The 19069-nt window shown below is 40.7% G+C and overlaps 1 protein-coding gene across 1 annotated transcript in view; it reads right to left on the reverse strand.

The window, feature by feature from the left end:
- Nucleotides 1–19069, reverse strand: part of LOC120060862 (cadherin-related family member 1-like) — a 95228-nt gene that overhangs the window by 42199 nt on the left and 33960 nt on the right. Inside the window, exons 10-11 of the mRNA XM_039010273.1 lie at nucleotides 16704–16804; nucleotides 13608–13811 (exon numbers count right to left, since the gene is read on the reverse strand). Of these exons, the coding sequence (XP_038866201.1) occupies nucleotides 13608–13811; nucleotides 16704–16804 (305 nt within the window). The remainder of the gene's footprint in view (nucleotides 1–13607; nucleotides 13812–16703; nucleotides 16805–19069) is intronic.

Here is a 19069-nt window from a genome sequence, read left to right on the forward strand (position 1 = left end):
AGTTGTGTGGTTCAGTAGCTGTGTGGTCAGTAAGTGTGGTCAGTAGTTGTGTTCTGTATTACTGTGGTTGTGGTTAGCAGCTGTGGAGTTGTGGTCAGTAGTTGGGTGGTTGTGTTCAGTGGTTGTGGTCAGTAGTAGTGGTCAGTTCTCAGTCATTTTGTTCAGTAGTTGTGTGGTTCAGTAGCTGTGTGTTCAGTAGTTGTGGTCAGTAGTAGTGGTCAGTTGTCAGTCATTTTGTTCAGTAGTTGTGTGGTTCAGTAGCTGTGTGGTCAGTAAGTGTGGTCAGTAGTTGTGTTCTGTATTACTGTGGTTGTGGTTAGTAGCTGTGGAGTTGTGGTCAGTAGTTGTGTGGTTGTGGGCAGTCGTTGTTGTCAGGAGATGTGGTCAGTAGTTGTGGTTAGAAGTTTGGTAGTTGTGATCAGTAGTTGTGTGGTTGTGGGCAGTAGTTGTTGGCAGGAGATGTGGTCAGTAGTTTTGGCCTGTAGTTGTGTCCGTCAGTAGTTTTGGTGGTCAGTAATTGTGGTCAGTAGTTTTGTTTTTGTTTTCAATAGTTGTTGTCAGTAGTTGTGTTAATGTGGTAAGGAGTTGTGTGGTTGTGGTCAGTGGTTGTGGTCAGTAGTTGTTTGGTTAATAGTTGTCAGTAGTTGTTCTCAGTAGTTATGCGCAGTAGCTGTGTTTTTGTGGTCAGTTGTTGCGGTCATTCGTGTTCAGAAGTTGTCTGGTCAGCAATTGTGTGGTCGTGGTCAGAAGTTGTGGTTGTAGTCAGTAGTTGTGGTCAGTGCTTGTGTTCAGTAGTTGTGTGCTTGTGTTCAGTAGTTGTGTTTAGTAGTTGTGGTCAGTAGTCAAGGATGGGGAGTAACGGATTACAAAAAACGGTAACTGTAATCCGTTACGTTACCAGCAAAAAGATGGTAATCAGATTACAGATACCTTAAAAAACTAGGATTACTTTTAAATTCAGAAGTATGTTTGTGAAGAAAATCTGACATTCAAGTCAGCATTGAAAAAAGGTGGGAGTTTAAGTTTGTTCCACCTGAGCGAGTTTGACCACAAGTCAGAGACCACTATGATAACACACCAAATGTGTTTGATGGATTGCGGGAAAAGAGCAGAAATAAGCTTTTGTAGGCTTCAGTCGAAGCTGTGTTTTTCAATGGTGTGACTGCTGTCAGCATCAAAAGATTATCCAACTTGAATAAATGCTTGGAGGTAAGGGTGACAGCAGTGGTGTAGTCTGCAGCGAGACAGATATCACTTATTATTGATATCTACACAGCGCGTTGATGTGAATCACACTGTTGCTGTCTCATTTAGTTATTTGCACCTTACGGATTGTGCTTGTTGTGTATGGCTGTTCACAAATCTAAATGTGTATTTGAACCCAATAATGGTTGAATTCAAGAAGTTTAGGTTGCTTAATTCTATGTAAAACATGTATCTTTCATCAAAGTTTATGATGAGTATTTCTGTTATTTGATGTGGCTCTCTGCAATTTCTCCGGATGTTTTGGAGGCATTTCTGAACATGGCGCCAATGTAAACTGAGGTTTTTGGATATAAATATGAACTTTATCGAACAAAACATACATGTATTGTGTAACATTGAGTCTTGGGAGTGTCATCTGATGAAGATCGTCAAAGGTTAGTGATTAATTTTATCTATGTTTCTGCTTTTTGTGACACCTCTCTTTGGTTGGAAAATGTCTGAATGCTTTCTGTGACTAGGCAATGTCCTAACATAATGATATGTTGTGCTTTAGCCGTAAAGCCTTTTTGAAATCGGACACTGGTTGGATTAACGAGAAGTGTATCTTTAAAATTGTGTAAAATACTTGTATGTTTGAGGAATTTTAATTATGAGATTTCTGTTGTTTGAATTTGGCGCCCTGCAATTTCACTGGCTGTTGGTGAGGTGGGACGCTAGCGATCCCAGAGAGGTTAAAACCTCTAACGAGTCACAAACCCGGATCCAGCATCCCCCCCCATCAAAAAAGCTGACTAGCATAGCCTAGCCTAAAGCCACAGGGATATCATATAATAAAATGTTCATGAAATCACAAGTCCAAGACACCAGATGAAAGATACACATCTTGTGAACCCAGCCATCATTTCTGATTTTTAAAATGTTTTACAGGGAAGACACAATATGTATTTCTATTAGCTAACCACGTTAGCGAAAGACACCACTTTTTTTACTCCACCATTTTTTTCCTGCATAGGTAGCTATCACAAATTCGACCAAATAAAGATATAAATAGCCACTAACCAAGAAACAACTTCATCAGATGACAGTCTGATAACATATTTATTGTATAGCATATGTTTTGTTAGAAAAATGTGCATATTTCAGGTATAAATCATAGCTTACCATTGCAGCCACCATCACAACTCTCACCAAAGCAACTAGAATAACTACAGAGACCAACGTGAATTACCTAAATACTCATCATAAACCATTTATGAAAAATACACAGCGTACAGCAAATGAAAGACAAAGATCTTGTGAATCCAGCCAATATTTCAGATTCTTTAAGTGTTTTACAGCGAAAACACAATTTAGCATTATATTAGCTTACTACAATAGCCAACCACACAGCAGCATTGATTCATGCACGTTAGCGATAGCGAATAAACCAGCAAAAGATATTACATTTTTCACTAACCTTCTCAAAACTTCATCAGATGACAGTCCTATAACATCATATTACACAATACATATATTGTTTGTTCGAAAATGTGCATATTTAGCGGCACAAATCGTGGTTATACAATGAGAATAGTAGCCAAGCTGCAAAGAAAATGTCGGGAGAACTCTTGGGAGAGGCACCTAATCTAATCAATAACTAATCATTAACTTGACTAAAAAATACAGGTTGGACAGCAAATGAAAGATACATTAGTTCTTAATGCAACAGCTGTGTTAGATTTTTAAAATTAACGTTCCTACGACATACAGCGTGCGTTAAAGCGAGACCGCACCGAAATTAATGGCGGAATAGTAGTTTAACATTTTTCAACAGAACAACGAATTAACATCATAAATAGTTCTTACTTTTTGATGAGCTTCCATCAGAATCTTGGGCAAGTTGTCCTTTGTCCAGAAGAATCGTTGCTCGGTTGTAGATTGTCGCCTTCAACTTTGGAATTAGCAGTAAACATTAGCCATGTGGCGAAGACGTGTCCAACTCACTATAACGCAGCACAAAGAAATATCCGAAAATCGCAATATACTGATATAAACTGATATAACTCGGTTTAAAATAACTACATTATGATGTCTTTAACACCTATATCGAATAAAATCAGAGCCGGATATATCTAAGGCCTATAACGAGAGCTTTTCAGAATGCCATCCTGAGGTTTGTCTTGCGCCATGACGAACGTTGAAAAGAGTGCACCCCACGTTCCAAGACCCTTTATATGGCCTCAGATCTGCCTAGCAACACCATTCCAATTCTCACTGCTTGCTGACATCTAGGGGAAGGCGTATGCAGTGCATGTCGACCAATAGAATACATGCAAATTAATAAACTAACCCTGGAACAGACTGCCTGATTTCAGATTTCTCACTTCCTGACAGGAAGATTGCTCCAACTTGAGTTCTGTTTTACTCACAGATAGATTTCAAACGGTTTTAGAAACTAGAGAGTGTTTTCTATCCAATAGTAATAATAATATGCATATTGTACGAGCAAGAATTGAGTATGAGGAAGTTTAATTTGGGAACGAATTTTTACAAAGTGAAAACAGCGCCCCCATATTGACAAGAAGTTAACAGTGATTATTTTTTAAACCAGTGGACAGCCATTGAAAAATGTGCTCTTGCAACAGCTGCAAAGTGCGGATCCCAGCCTATGGAATAAAAATGGGGCTTTTATTGCCCAATCTAATTCATGTTGATACATTTTTTTAATTATTTTTTTACTATTTTATACAGTGTAGAATAATAGTGAAAACATCGAAATGACAAAATAACACATATGGAATCAAGGAATAACCAAAAAAGTGTTAAACAAATCAAAATATATTTTATATTTGAGATAATTCTAATATCGACCCTTTGCCTTGATGACAACTTTGCACACACTTGAACTTCTCTCAACCAGCATCATTAGGTAGTCACCTGGAATGCATTTCACTTAACAGGTGTGCCTTGTTAAAAGTTAATTTGTGGAATTTCTTTCCTTCTAATCGCATTTAATTCTTTTTAAATGTCACCTTTATTCAACCAGGTAGGCTAGTTGAGAACAAGTTCTCATTTACAACTGCGACCTGGCCAAGAAAAAGCAAAGCAGTGCGACACAAACAACAACACAGAGTTACACATGGAATAAACAAACATACAGTCAATAATACAATAGAAAAAGTCTATATACAGTGTGTGCAAATGAGGTAGGATAAGGGAGGTAAGGCAATGAATAGGCCATAGTGGCAAAATAATTACAATATAGCAAGCAAACACTGGAGTGATAGATGTGCAGAATATGAGTGTGCAAGTAGAGATACTGGTGTGCAAAGGAGCAAAACAAATAAATAAATAACAGTATGGGGATGAGGTAGTTGGATGGGCTATTACAGATTGGCTATGTACAGCAGAGAACTGGAAGGAAAGGCGGCCAAAGTAGGAATTGGTTTTCGGGGTGACCAGTGAAATATACCTGCTGGAGCGCGTGCTACGGGTGGGTGCTGCTATGGTGACCAGTGAGCTGAGATAAGGCGAGGCTTTACCTAGCAAAGACCTATAGATGACCTGGAGCCAGTGGGTTTGGCGATGAATATGAGTGGTGGGTAGAATACGGGGCGTTGGTGACAAAACGGATGGCACTGTGATAGACTGCATCCAATTTGCTGAGTAGAGTGTTATTTTGTAGATGACATCGCCGAAGACAAGGATCGGTAGGATAGTCAGTTTTATGAGGGTATGTTTGGCAGCATGAGTGAAGGATGCTTTTTTGCGTAGTTGTCCACATATTCTAAGTCAGAACAGTCCAGAGTAGTGATGCTGGACGGGCGGGCAGGTGTGGGCAGCGATCAGTTTAAGTTTTACTTGCATTTAAGAGCAGTTGGAGGCCACGGAAGGAGAGTTGTATAGCATTGAAGCTCGTCTTGAGGTTAGTTAACACAGTATCCAAAGAAGGGCCAGAAGTATACAGAATGGTGTCGTCTGCGTAGAGGTGGATCAGAGAATCACCTGCAGCAAGAGCGATATCATTGATGTATACAGAGAAAAGAGTCGGCCCGTGGATTGAACCCTGTGGCACCCCCATAGAGACTGCCAGAGGTCCGGACAACAGGCCCTCCGATTTGACACACGGAACTCTGTCTGAGAAGTAGTTGGTGAACAAGGCGAGGCAGTCATTTGAGAAACCAAGGCTGTTGAGTCTGCCGATAAGAATGTGGTGATTGACAGAGTAGAAAGCCTTGGCCAAGTCGATGAATAGAGCTGCAACGTATTGTCTCTTATCGATGGCGGTTATGATATAATTTAGGACCTTGAGCGTGGCTGAGGTGCACTCATGACGAGCTCAGAAACCAGATTGCATAGCGGAGAAGGTACGGTGGGATTCGAAATGGTCAGTGACCTGTTTGTTAACTTGGCTTTCAAAGACCTTAGAAAGGCAGGGTAGGATAGACATAGGTCTGTAGCAGTTTGGGTCTAGAGTGTCTCACCTTTGAAGAGGGGGATGACCATGGCAGCTTTCCAATCTTTGGGGATCTCAGACAATACAAAAGAGAGGTTGAACAGGCTAGTCATAGGGGTTACAACAATTTTGGAGGATCATTTTGGAAAGAGAGGGTCCAGATTGTCTAGTCCGGCTGATTTGTAGGGGTCCAAATTTTGCAGTTCTTTCAGAACATCAGCTATCTGGATTTGGGTGAAGGAGAAATGGGGAGGCTTGTCCATGTTGCTGTGGGGGTTGCAGAGCTGTTGACTGGGGTAGGGGTAGTCAGGTGGAAAGCATTGCCAGCCGTAGAAAAAAACATATTGAAATTCTCAATTATTGTGGATTTATCGGTGGTGACAGTGTTTCCTAGCCTCAGTGCAATGGGCAGCTGGGAGGAGGTGCTCTTATTCTCCATGGACTTTACAGTGTCCCAGATCCTTTTGGAGTTTGTGCTACAGGATGCACATTTCTGTTTGAAAAAGCTAGCCTTTGCTTTCCTAACTTCCCTGAAAAGCTGAATATCGCGGGGGCTGGTCGATGCTAATGCGGTACGCCATAGAATGTTTTTGTTCTGGTCAAGGGCAGTCAGGTCTGGAGTGAACCAAGGGCTATATTTGTTCCTGGTTCTAAATATTTTGAATGGGGCATGCTTATTTAAGATGGTGAGGAAAGCACTTTTAAAGAATAACCAGGCATCCTCTACTGATGGAATGAGGTCAATTTCCTTCCAGGATACCCTGGCCAGGTCGATTAGAAAGGCCTGCTCGCTGAAGTGTTTTAGGGAGCGTTTGACAGTGATGAGAGGTGGTCGTTTGACCGCAGAACCATTACGGATGCAGGCAATGGGGCAGTGATTGCTGAGATCCTGGTTGAAGATAGCAAAGGTGTATTTGGAGGGCAGGTTGATTAGGATATCTATGAGGGTGCCCGTGTTTACGGATTTAGGGTTGTAGCTGGTAGGTTCATTGATAATTTGTGTGAGATTGAGGGCATCAAGCTTAGATTGAAGGATGGCCGGGGTGTTAACTTCACTACGTTAGGGGGCACTATTTTCACTTCTGGATGAAAAGCGTGCCCAAAGTAAAACTGCGTGCTACTCAGGCCCAGAAGCTAGGATATGCATATAATTGTTTTAAAAAAAACTGTTAAAATAATGTCTGTGAGCATAACAGAACTGATTTGGCAGGCAAAAACCTGAGAAAAATCCATCCAGGAAGTGGGATTTTTTAAAATGTTTGTAGTTTTCTATTGAATGCCATTACAGTATCCATTGACTTAGGACTCAAATTGCACTTCCTATGGCTTCCACTAGATGTCAACAGTCTTTAGAAATAGTTTCAGGCTTGTATTCTGAAAAATTAGGGAGTAAGACTACTCTGAATGAGTGGACACTGTCCCAGAGCTTTTTCATGCGCACTACCGAGAGTGAGCCTTTCCTGTTTACCTTTTATATTGACGACGTCATTGTCCTGTTGAAATATTATCGATTATTTCGGCTAAAAACAACCTAAGGATTGATTATGAACATCGTTTCAAATGTTTCTACAAACTTTACGGACACTATTTGGATTTTTCGTCTGCCTGTTGTGACTGCGTTTGAGCCTGTGGATTACTGAACAAAACGCGCGAACAAAACTGAGGTTTTTGGATAAGTGATTAATTGTATCTCTATTTCTGACTTTTTTAACTCCTCTACTTGGCTGGTAACTGTTTGTAATGATTTGTCTGCTGGGCGCTGTTCTCAGATAATCGCATGGTATGCTTTCGCCGTAAAGCCTTTTTGAAATCTGACACCGTGGTTGGATTATCAAGAAGTTCAACTTCTTCTCAATAGGGGGTGCTATTTGCACTTTGTAATAATTTCGTTCCCAAATTAAACTGCCTCGTACTCAATTCTTGCTCGTACAATATGCATATTATTATTACTATTGGATAGAAAACACTAGTTTCTAAAACCGTTTGAATTATATCTGTGAGTGAAACAGAACAGGAGTTGGAGCACTTTTCCTATGAGGATGTGAGAATGCTGAAATCTGCAAGCTGTTTCCAGGTCAGTTTATTAATTTGCCTGTCTTCTATTGGTTGAGATGCACTGCATACGTCTTCCCCTGGGTGTCAGCGAATAGTGAGAGTTTACATTTAAGTCATTTAGCAGACGCTCTTATCCAGAGCGACTTACAAATTGGAAAGTTCATACATATTCATCCTGGTCCCCCCGTGGGAAATGAACCCACAACCCTGGCGTTGCAAGCGCCATGCTCTACCAACTGAGCCACACGGGACAGAGTTGAAATGGGGTTGCTAGGCAGAACTGAGAGGTTATAAATGGCCTGGGAACAAAGTGTCCGGCCTTTGTTCACTTCGCTCTGACGCAGGAAGGACATCTGGCTGTGGCTCTAGAACGCTCCGGTTATAGGCCTTAGATATATCCGGTCATGTTTTTATTCGTTATAGGTGTTAAAGACATCATAATGTTGTTATATTAAACCGAGTTATATCAGTTTATATCGGTATATTGCGATTTTCGGATATTTATTTGCCCTGCGTTTTATTGAGTCGGACACGTCTTTGCCACATGGCTAATGTTTACAGCTAATTCCAACGTTGAAGGCGACAATCTACAACCGAGCAACGATTCTTTTGGACTAAGGACACCTTGCCCAAGATTCTGATGGAAGCTCATCAAATAGTAAGAAGTATTTATGATGTTAATTCGTTGTTCTGTTGAAAAATGTAAAATGCATAGTCCGCCATTAATTTCGATGCGGTCTCGCTTTAACGCACGCTGTAGGTCGTAGTAACGTTAATTTTAAAAATCTAACACAGCGATTGCATTAAGAACTAATGTATCTTTCATTTGCTGTCCAACCTGTATTTTTTAGTCAAGTTAATGATTAGTTATCGATTAGATTAGGTGCCTCTCCAAGATGGCGCCGGACAGATTGCTTGAAGTTTGCCTACTAATCACATTGTATAACCACGATTTGTGCCGCTACATATGCACATTTTCGAACAAACCCTATATGCATTGTGTAATATGATGTTACAGGACTGTCATCTGAAGAAGTTTATGAAGGTTAGTCAAAAATTATATATCTTTTGCTTGTTTGTTACGATCGCTAACCTTTGCTGCTGGTAAATGGCTTGTGTTTCTGGCTATTGTGGTAAGCTAATATAATGCTATATTGTGTTTTCGCTGTAAAACACTTAAAAAATCTAAAATATTGGCTGGATTCACAAGATCTTGGTCTTTCATTTGCTGTACGCTGTGTATTTTTCAGAAATGTTTTATGATGAGTATTTAGGTAATTCACGTTGCTCTCTGTAGTTATTCTAGTCGCTTTGGTGAGAGTTGTGATGGTGGCTGCAATGGTAAACTATGATTTATACCTGAAATATGCAAATTTTTCTAACAAAACATATGCTATACAATAAATATGTTATCAGACTGTCATCTGATGAAGTTGTTTCTTGGTTAGTGGCTATTTATATCTTTATTTGGTCGAATTTGTGATAGCTACCTATGCAGGGAAAAAATGGTGGAGTAAAAAAAGTGGTGTCTTTTGCTAACGTGGTTAGCTAATAGATTTACATATTGTGTCTTCCCTGTAAAACATTTTAAAAATCAGAAATGATGGCTGGATTCACAAGATGTGTATCTTTCATCTGGTGTCTTGGACTTGTGATTTAATGATATTTAGATGCTAGTATTTACTTGTGACGCTATGCTAGGCTATGCTAGTCAGCTTTTTTACTGATGGGGGTGCTCCCGGATCCGGGATTGTGTGGAATTAGAGGTTAAACCGATGTTTAACACTTGTATGTTCTATAAATTTTTATACTGAGTGTTTCTGTTTTGAATTTGGCGCACTGCAATTTCACCGGATGTTGGCCAGGTGGGACGCTAGTGAGGCTAATCATGTGCCTGTTTAGGTCACCTAACAGCACGAGCTCTGAAGATAGATGGGGGGCAATCAATTCACATATGGTGTCCAGGGCACAGCTGGGAGCAGAAGGTGGTCTAGGAGGTCACCGCATGTGTGGGAGGTGGAACTAAAGGGTTAGCTAAGGCTTATTGATTAGGGCTAGAGGCTCTACAGTGAAATAAGGCAATATTCACTGTCCAAAACAGCAATGGACAAGGCATATTGACATTAGGGAAAGGCATGCGTAGCCGAGTGATAAAAGGGGTCCAGTGAGTAGCTCGGCGAGCTGGAGACACAACAATTCAGATAGCTAACAGGCCGGAGCTTGAGCCAATCAGTTGTGTTGTGACAAGGTAGGGGAGGTATACAGAAGATAGCCCTGTTTGGTAAAAGACCAAGTCCATATTAGGGCAAGAACAGCTCAAATAAAAAAAGAGAAACGACAGTCCATCATTACTTTAACTTCTTCGGGGTAGGGGGCAGTATTCGGAAGTTTGGATGAATGAGGTGCCCAAAGTAAACTGACTGTTACTCAGGCCTAGAAGCTAGGATATATAATTGGTAGTATTGGATAGAAAACATTATACAGTTTCCAAAACTGTTAAAATAATATCTGTGAGTATAACAGAACTGATATAGCAGGCGAAAACCTTTTTTTTGGAGGTGACACCATATAAAATGCCTGTCTATGGGGAAATCAATTGAATACCTCCCAGATTGCAGTTCCTATGGCTTCCATTAGATGTCAACAGTCTTTAGTCAGGTCTGTTTTTTTTTTTAAATGAGCTAGAATTGTAGTTTTTCTAAGTGGCTCCCATTTTGGCTGTAGTGTTGTGGCGCGCGTAGATGAGGGCGTGCACTTCGTTATTTATCTCCGGTAATGAACATACTATTCTTCGTCTTAAATTTTATAGTTTATTTCCATATTAGGCTACCTGAGGATTGATTAGAAACGTTGTTTGACTTGTTTGGACAAAGTTTATTGGTAACCCTTGAGATTCATTTGTATGCATTTTGAACGAGGGAAACCGGTGGATTACTGAGTCAAGCGCGCCAACTTGTTGGGAAGTTTTGGGATATAAAGAAGGACTTTATCGAACAAAACAATGATTTGTGATGTAGATGGGACCCTTTGGATTGCAAACAGAGGAAGATCTTCAAAGGTAAGTGATTTATTTTATCGCTATTTCTGACTTTCGTGATGCCTCTGCTTGCTTGGAAAATGTTTTAAGGGTAAACTAGTTATTAAATCCAAGGGTTCACATTCTTTTTCCATCCTGAACTGTGAATGTTTACACGGTGTGTTCAATAAAGACATGAAAATGTATAATTGTTTGTGTGTTATTAGTTTAAGCACACCGTGTTTTGTCTATTGTTATAACCTAAAGGAAGATCAGATCACATTTTTTGACCAATTTATGTGGAAATCAAGGTAATTCCAAAGGGTTCACATACTTTTTATTGCAACTGTAGATTAAAAGTTTTGTAACGACTTCCGCCGAAGTCGGTCCCTCTCCTTGTTCGGGCGGTGTTCGACGTCACCGACCTTCTAGCCATCACTGATCCATTTTTCATTTTCCATTGGTTTTGTCTTGTCTTCCTTCACACCTGGTTCCAATCCCATCAATTACATGTTGTGTATTTAACCCTCTGTTTCCCCTCATGTCCTTGTCGGAGATTGTTTTATTGTATGTGATTGTGCTATTATGTGTTGGTGTGCGACGGGTTTTTGTACCCACTTTGTTATTTTTATATATTTTTTTTTTTGGAGTTTGGTCAGCACTTATTAAACGACTCTGTTTATACCAAGGTCGTTCTCCTGCGCCTGACTTCCCTGCCACCCATTACAAGTTTGAATAGTCTGAACGTGTGAATGTTGGTTTGGTGTCTCTACCTTGAAAACTTCAATAGTTACTGTTGGTGGGTTATTTTTTGGAAATGTGTGCAACTGTATATAGTTATACTTTAGATGTTAAAAGTTTTATTAAAGAATTTGAAGGATAGCATGAACAAGTGAAAGTTGGTTTAGTGTCTCCAACTTGAACTGTTCAAGAATTACAATTATTGTTGTTAGTTATTATATGCTAATATATGTACATTTTGTTAGTTATAATTTAAAGTGCAGACCAGAGCTAGACCAAAGCTAGTGCTAATCAGAGCTAGCTAGCTACGCCCAGGACCAGAGCTGGACCAGAGCTAGTGCAGACCAGAGCAGTAGTTGTGGTCATTAGTTGTGGTCAGTAGTAGTGTGTTTGTGGTCAGTAGTTGTGGTCAACAGTTGTGGTGTTTTGGTTATTAATTGTGTGGTTCAGTAGTTTAGTGGTCAGTAATTCTGTGGTTGTGGTCAGTAGATGTGGTCAGTAGTTGTGATTTGTAGTTGTGTGGTTCTGTAGTTGTGGTCAGTAGTTCCGTGGTTGTGGTCAGTAGCTGTGTGGTTGGTAGCTGTGGTCGTATTGTGGTCTGTAGTGCAGTCATTTTGTGGATGTGGTCAGAGGTTGCGTGGTTGTGGTCATTAGTTGTGGTGTTTAGTAGTTGTGTGGTCAGTAGCTTTGGTCAGTACTCATGGTCAGTATTTGTGTGGTTGTGGTCAGAGCTTTTGTGGTCAGAGTATTTGTGGTCAGAGCTTTTGCCAGATAATTTGAATGTTCATTTCTCTACCATAAGCCAACGTCGTTAAGAGAATTTTGCAGTACGTCCAACCGGCATCAAAACCGCAGACCATGTGTAACTACGCCAGCCCAGGACCTCAACATCCGGCTTCTTCACCTGCTGGATCGTCTGAGACCAGCCATACAGACAGCTGATGAAACTGGGGGTTTGCACAACTGAAGAATTTCTGCACAAACTGTCAGAAACCATCTCAGGGAACCTCACCTGCGTGGTCGTCATCCTCACCAGTGTCTTTACCTGACTGCAGTTCAGTGTCGTAATCGACTTCAGTGAGCAAATGCTCACCTTCGATGGCCACTGGCACGGATTAATCCCCTTTTCAACTGTACCGGGCAGATGGCAGACAGTTATGGTATGGGCAGGTATAAGCTACGGACAACGACACAATTGCATTTTATCGATGGCACTTTGATTGCACAGAGATACCGTGACGAGATCCTGAGGCCCATTGTCGTGCTATTCATCTACTGCCATCACCTCATGTTTCAGCATAGCACGGCCCCATGTCGCAAGGATCTGTACACCATTCCTGGAAGCTGAAAATGTCTCAGTTGTTCCATGGCCTGCATACTCACCAGAGATGTCACCCATTGAGCATGTCTGGGATGCTCTGTATCGACATTGAAGAGGAGTGAAACAACATTCCACAGGCCACAATCAAAAGCCTGTTCAACTTTATGCAAAGAAGATTTCTCGCTCTGTATGAGACAAATGCAGTTCACACCATATACTGACTTTTTTAAGGTACAGTATCTGTGATCAACAGATGCATATCTGTTTACCCAGTGATGTGAAATCCATAGATTACGACCAAGTGAATTTATTTAAACTGACTGATTTCCTTAAGGACTGTAACTGTTGCATGTTGCATTTATATATTTTTTCAGTGTAGTTTAAAAAGTATTAAAGATGTAAAAAATGGTATGTAAGCAACTCAATCCAGCCCATTTTTAACCTTTGAATGACGTTTCTAGCTTAAAAGGTGTAAAATAATTAATAATAACAAAAAGTAAAAAGTAATTAGTGCAATATTTAAAGTGTGGCTGCTTTTGCAAGCCACATTAATAATTACTTCCTAGTATGATGCTGCTGTCTTAAAAAGCAGAAATGTTTATTCATTTGATGAATGGAAGTTTATATTTAAGTTGATATATGTCAGAGTAATGTCACTTATAGTGGAGATTTAAACTTGCGGTGGTTGACATAAGCGTTTATAAAATGATCATACTGCTTATGGATGTGTTGTAATTTCTTTATGTAGGTACACTTCAAATAAAGGAATGTTCAATTCCTTGGTGTCGGCCAGGCAATCAGCGTTCCATAAGAGATCGCTATGAAAAACTCACCTGATCAGAATCATTGACTGTGATCTTCAGACCACGGATGATCTCTCCCTCTGGAGGGTGTTCATACATGGTCATCTCAAACATGTTCTGCGGTCCATTCTCCCCATAGAAGGTGGGGGGGTGGTTGTTTAGGTCTACCACCCGGATAACGACCGTGGTGACCCCATAGTCCATAAGGTTCCCCTCAGGGCTGACCTCAGAGGCCTGGACAGAGAGAGATGATTATTAGACCCTTATCATACCATGAAGTCTGAACCTGGTTTGAACCCATTTTCTGTTAAACCTTGTTCACACTGCAGGCCTTAATAATCAAACCAGTTTTGTTTTGGAATACAGACTGTCCAAACAGCACGTTACAATTGACCAAATCAGATTTGTGTTTGTTCAGATTGTAGTCATTTGCTGACATGGCTACACTAGTTTGTCATGGTAATTGGCTTTTTCTGTAGGAAGTTGCGTAGTTTGATTGGTGGTGGTGTTCATGCTTCCTCTCAATCAGAAGTTGTTGTGTACCAAGCTAAGGTGAATAGCCACAGCAGTAAACTATCTAGCTACAGTGGCTTACGAAATTATTCACCCTCTTGGCATTTTTCCTATTTTGTTGCCTTACACCCTGGAATTAAAATGGATTTTTGGGGGGTTTGTATCATTTGATTTACACAACATGCCTACCACTTTGAAGATGCAAATATGTTTTTACTGTGAAACAAACAAGAAATAAGACAAAAAAACTGAAAACTTGAACATGCATAACTATTCAAAGTCAATATTTTGTAGAACCACCTTTTGAGGAAATTACAGCTGCAAGTCTCTTGGGGTATGTCTCTATAAGCTTGGCAGGTCTAGCCACTGGGATTTTTGCCCATTCTTCAAGGAAAGACTGCTCCAGCTCCTTCAAGTTGGATGGGTTCCGCTGGTGTACAGACTCTCAATTGGATTGAGGTCTGGGCTTTGACTAGGCCATTCCAAGACATTTAAATGTTTCCCCTTAAACCACTCGAGTGTTGCTTTAGCAGTATGCTTAGGGTGATTGTCCTGCTGGAAGGTGAACCACCGTCCCAGTTTCAAATCTCTGGAAGACTGAAACAGGTTTCCCTCAAGAATATCCCTGTATTTAGAGCCATCCATCATTCCTTCAATTCTGACCAGTTTCCCAGTCCCTGCCGATGAAAAACATGGTATTCTCAGGGTGATGAGGTGTTTGGTTTGCGCAAGACATGGCGTTTTCCTTGATGGCCCGCCATTGAGCCAGTGGATTACTGAACAAAGTTTTGGGACATAAAGAGGAACTTTATCGAACAAAACGAACATTTATTGTGTAATGGGGACTCTTGTAAGTGCAACCAGATGAAGATCATCAAAGGTAAGTGATTAATTTTATCGCTATTTCTGACTTTTGTGACTCCTCTACTTGGCTTGAAAATGTTTGTATGCTTTTGTAAGTGGGGTGCTGTCCTCAGATAATTGCAAGGTGTGCTTTTGCCTTAACGCCTTTTTGAAATCTGACACAGCGGCTGGATTAACAAGAAGTTGAGCTTTACTTTGATGTTTAACACTTGTATTTTTATGAATGTTAAATATTTATAATACTGTAATTTGAATTTCGCGCTCTGCAATTTCACCGGATGTTGTCGAGGTGTGCCGCTAGCGGGACGCCTATCCTAAAATGATTTGAAGGCATTGAACAAATACAAAAAAGAGACAGCTAGATACACCTACTTCAAAATACTAGCTAACTAATAAAACATTGCTAAAGCCTACAACAATACCACAGATTATTTTACCAGACTCACAACATTTTATTTTCTTTCTGTGCCACCAAATGTTTGCATACTACTAGTAAAGTGAACAGGTTTAGCTAAAACTGTAACATTATGGAACAACATTATTTACATTAAACAAATGGTTAGCGGGGAGAGGCTATAATGGACACTCCTGGCCTGCAAAACAATGACATATGTTGTGCAGCTGAGAGCCGAGCGAACCGAATCACACAGGGCTGTGACAGCAAAGGAGGACACTGTGTCCTGGTGTTCTTGGCATTCATTGAGTAGACTGTATCACGGTGACATCTGGTTGGCTACCTCTATTAGTTATTTGTTGTGTAGGCTGCTATCCAAATTTAAATATAATCCTGGGAGGGAAAACAATTGTCCATGTTACTAGCTACTGCGAGCGACACTGATTTACAGCTTCCTAGTGGCAAACACCTTAGGTTGGCAGGCACCTCGATACAACACCGGTGGAGTAGTCATTCATTCATTGGGTTTAGCGGCTCACAAGTAGTTTAACGGTCCACGACGTGGATTATGTGTAAAATACAGCCCATCTATCTGAAAAAAAACATTGTGCCTCTAAAAATATGGGTAATAACTTTTGAACTGCTAGAAACATTTTCTCTGTAATAATGGTGAAAACCCTCATTGGCACTCATAGGCTGCGGTGTACCTAAAAGCCTATCATCACCACAAATATTATCTGGGTGATTTTCTTCTAGGTCTCACAGCAAGATATTTACGAGCAATTTAGAGCAGACCAAAATGGCTTGGATCAACTTGAGCTAGCTAGCTGGATAGCTAGCGAACTTAAGCCAGCTAGCTACCTTGGTTAGTTAAGAAAATATGCAGTAATTCAACGTTGTCTAGCAATAAAGATACTTATAAACAAGTCAAGATTCCTACCCAGCAGAAGTTGAAAATATTCTTCCACTTCACAGCCGCTTCAAAAAGATATTTACTAAAATAGTCTGAGCTTCATATGTCTCACCTGACAGCATGACGTTCGCGCCTGAAACTGATCATTTGAATCTACAGTAGGCATAAATTATTACTGTAAAGAAATACAGTATTTTAGAGTAATTTTTACAGGAGGCTTCCAATTACAGTTAATAACAGTATTTTTCAGCATTTTACCCATAATTCAATGCTGTATACACATTAATTTTACTGTGCATTCTACAGTGTTTTACTGTTGAGATTACACAAAAGTATTACAGTGACGATGAACACATTCCATAACAAACAAAAAAACAACTCCTACTGGAGCAGTATATTATAGCCTACAGTTCTGTCTTATTGTGTGGCTACATAAACCTACCTTGACTTTCATGTTGAAAATGTCCCTCTTCAGATAGATAGGGTAAGTCAGCAGACTAATCACACCACTTGTTTTGTTGATGCTGAAAACACCATCTGTACCTGCATAGGAAAGAGGAGAGATATCACAGTACGGTAGGAACATGTCATAGGGAGTAGGGATGTACTATAATATGTATACTGTACACTCTTAGCACTTTTTTTCCTAAGTAAATTCAGCAAAAAAAGAAACATCCTCTCACTGTCAACTGCGTTTATTTTCAGCTAACTTAACATGTGTAAATATGTGTATGAACATAACAAGATTCAACAACTGAGACATAAACTGAACAAGTTCCACAGACATGTGACTAACAGAAATTGAATAATGTGTCCCTGAACAAAGGGGGGGTCAAAATCAAAAGTAACAGTCAGTATCTGATGTGGCCACCAGCTGCATTAAGTACTGCAGTGCATCTCCTCCTCAAGGACTGCACCAGATTTGCCAGTTCTTGCTGTGAGATGTTACCCCACTCTTCCACCAAGGCACCTGCAAGTTCCCAGACATTTTTGGGGGGGAATGGCCCTAGCCCTCACCCTCAGATCCAACAGGTCCCAGACATGCTCAATAGGATTGAGATCCGGGAATTCGCTGGCCATGGCAGAACACTGACAATCCTGTCTTGCAGGAAATCATGCACAGAACGAGCAGTGTGGCTGGTGGCATTGTCATGATGGAGGGTCATGTCAGGATGAGCCTGCAGGAAGGGTACCACATGAGGGAGGAGGATGTCTTCCCTGTAATGCACAGCGTTGAGCTTGCCTGCAATGACAACAAGCTCAGTCCGATGATGCTGTGAAACACCGTCCCAGACCATGACGGACCCTCCACCTCCAAATCGATCCCGCTCCAGAGTACAGGCCTTGGCGTAACACTCATTCCTTCAATGATAAACGCGAATCTGAGCATCACCCCTGGTGAGACAAAACCGTGACTCTTTAGAGTCACATGATCTGTCACATTATCTCAGTGTATATATACACCTGTTCTGAAAGGTCCCAGAGTCTGCAACACCACTAAGCAAGAGGCACTACCAAGCACACGGCACCATAAAGACCAATGAGCCCTCCAAACAGGTCAGGGACAAAGTTGTGGAGAAGTACAGATCAGGGTTGGGTTATAAAAAAATATCAGAAACTTTGAACATCCCAAGGAGCACCATTAAATCCATTATTAAAAAACTGAAAGACTATGGCAACACAACAAACCAAGAGAGGCCGCCCACCAACACTTATGGACCAGGCAAAGAGGGCATTAATCAGAGTGGCATCAAAGATACCAAAGATTACCCTGAAGGAGCTGCAAAGATCCACAGCAGAGATTGGAGTATCTGTCCATAGAACCACTTTAAGCCGTACACTCCAAAGAGCTGGGCTTTACGGAAGAGTGGCCAAGAAAAAGCCGTTGCATAAATAAAAAATAAGCAAACGTGTTTGGTGTTTGCCAAAAGGCATGTGGGAGACTCCCCAAACATATGGAGGAAGGTACTCTGGTCAGATGAAACTAAAAATGAGCTGTTTGGCCATCAAGGAAAACGCTACATCTGGTGCAAACCCAACACCTCTCATCAACCCGAGAATACCATCTCCACTGTGAAGCATGGTGGTGGCAGCATCAAGCTGTGGGGATGTTTTTCATCAGCAGGGACTGTGAAGGAATGATGGATGGCGCTAAATACACGGAAATTCTTGAGGGAAACCTGTTTGTCTTCCAGAGATTTGAGACTGGGATGGAGGTACACCTTCCAGCAGGACAATAACCCTAAGCATACTACTAAAGCAACACTTGAGTGGTTTAAGGGGAAACATTTAAATGTCTTGGAATGGCCTAGTCAAAGCCCAGACCTCAGTCCAATTGAGAATCTGTGGTATGACTTAAAGATTGCTGTACACCAGCGGAACCCATCCAACTTGAAGGAGCTGGAGAAGTTTTGCCTTGAAGAATGGGCAAAAATCCCAGCGGCTAGATGTGCCAAGCTTATAAAGACATACATCAAGATACTTGCAGCTGTAATTGCTGCAAAAGGTGGCTCTACAAAGTATTGACTTTGGGGGGGTGAATAGTTCCGCACGCTCAAGTATTACGTTTTTTTGTCTTATTTCTTGTTTGTTTCACAAGAAAAAATATTTTGTATCTTCAAAGTGGTAGGCATGTTGTGAAAATCAAATGATACAAACCCCCCAAAAATCTATTTTAATTCCAGGTTGTAGTGTGATTATAAGTCAGAGGCCATAAGTCTCGGAGGTGTAAACATACAAATCAACTGAGAATATTAATCATGTTGTTTTCTTTTCTGTACATTTATATGCAATTTCAAAGTTGATATA

This window comes from Salvelinus namaycush, chromosome 16 (assembly GCF_016432855.1).
Source record: "Salvelinus namaycush isolate Seneca chromosome 16, SaNama_1.0, whole genome shotgun sequence".
Taxonomy (NCBI): Eukaryota; Metazoa; Chordata; class Actinopteri; order Salmoniformes; family Salmonidae; genus Salvelinus; species Salvelinus namaycush.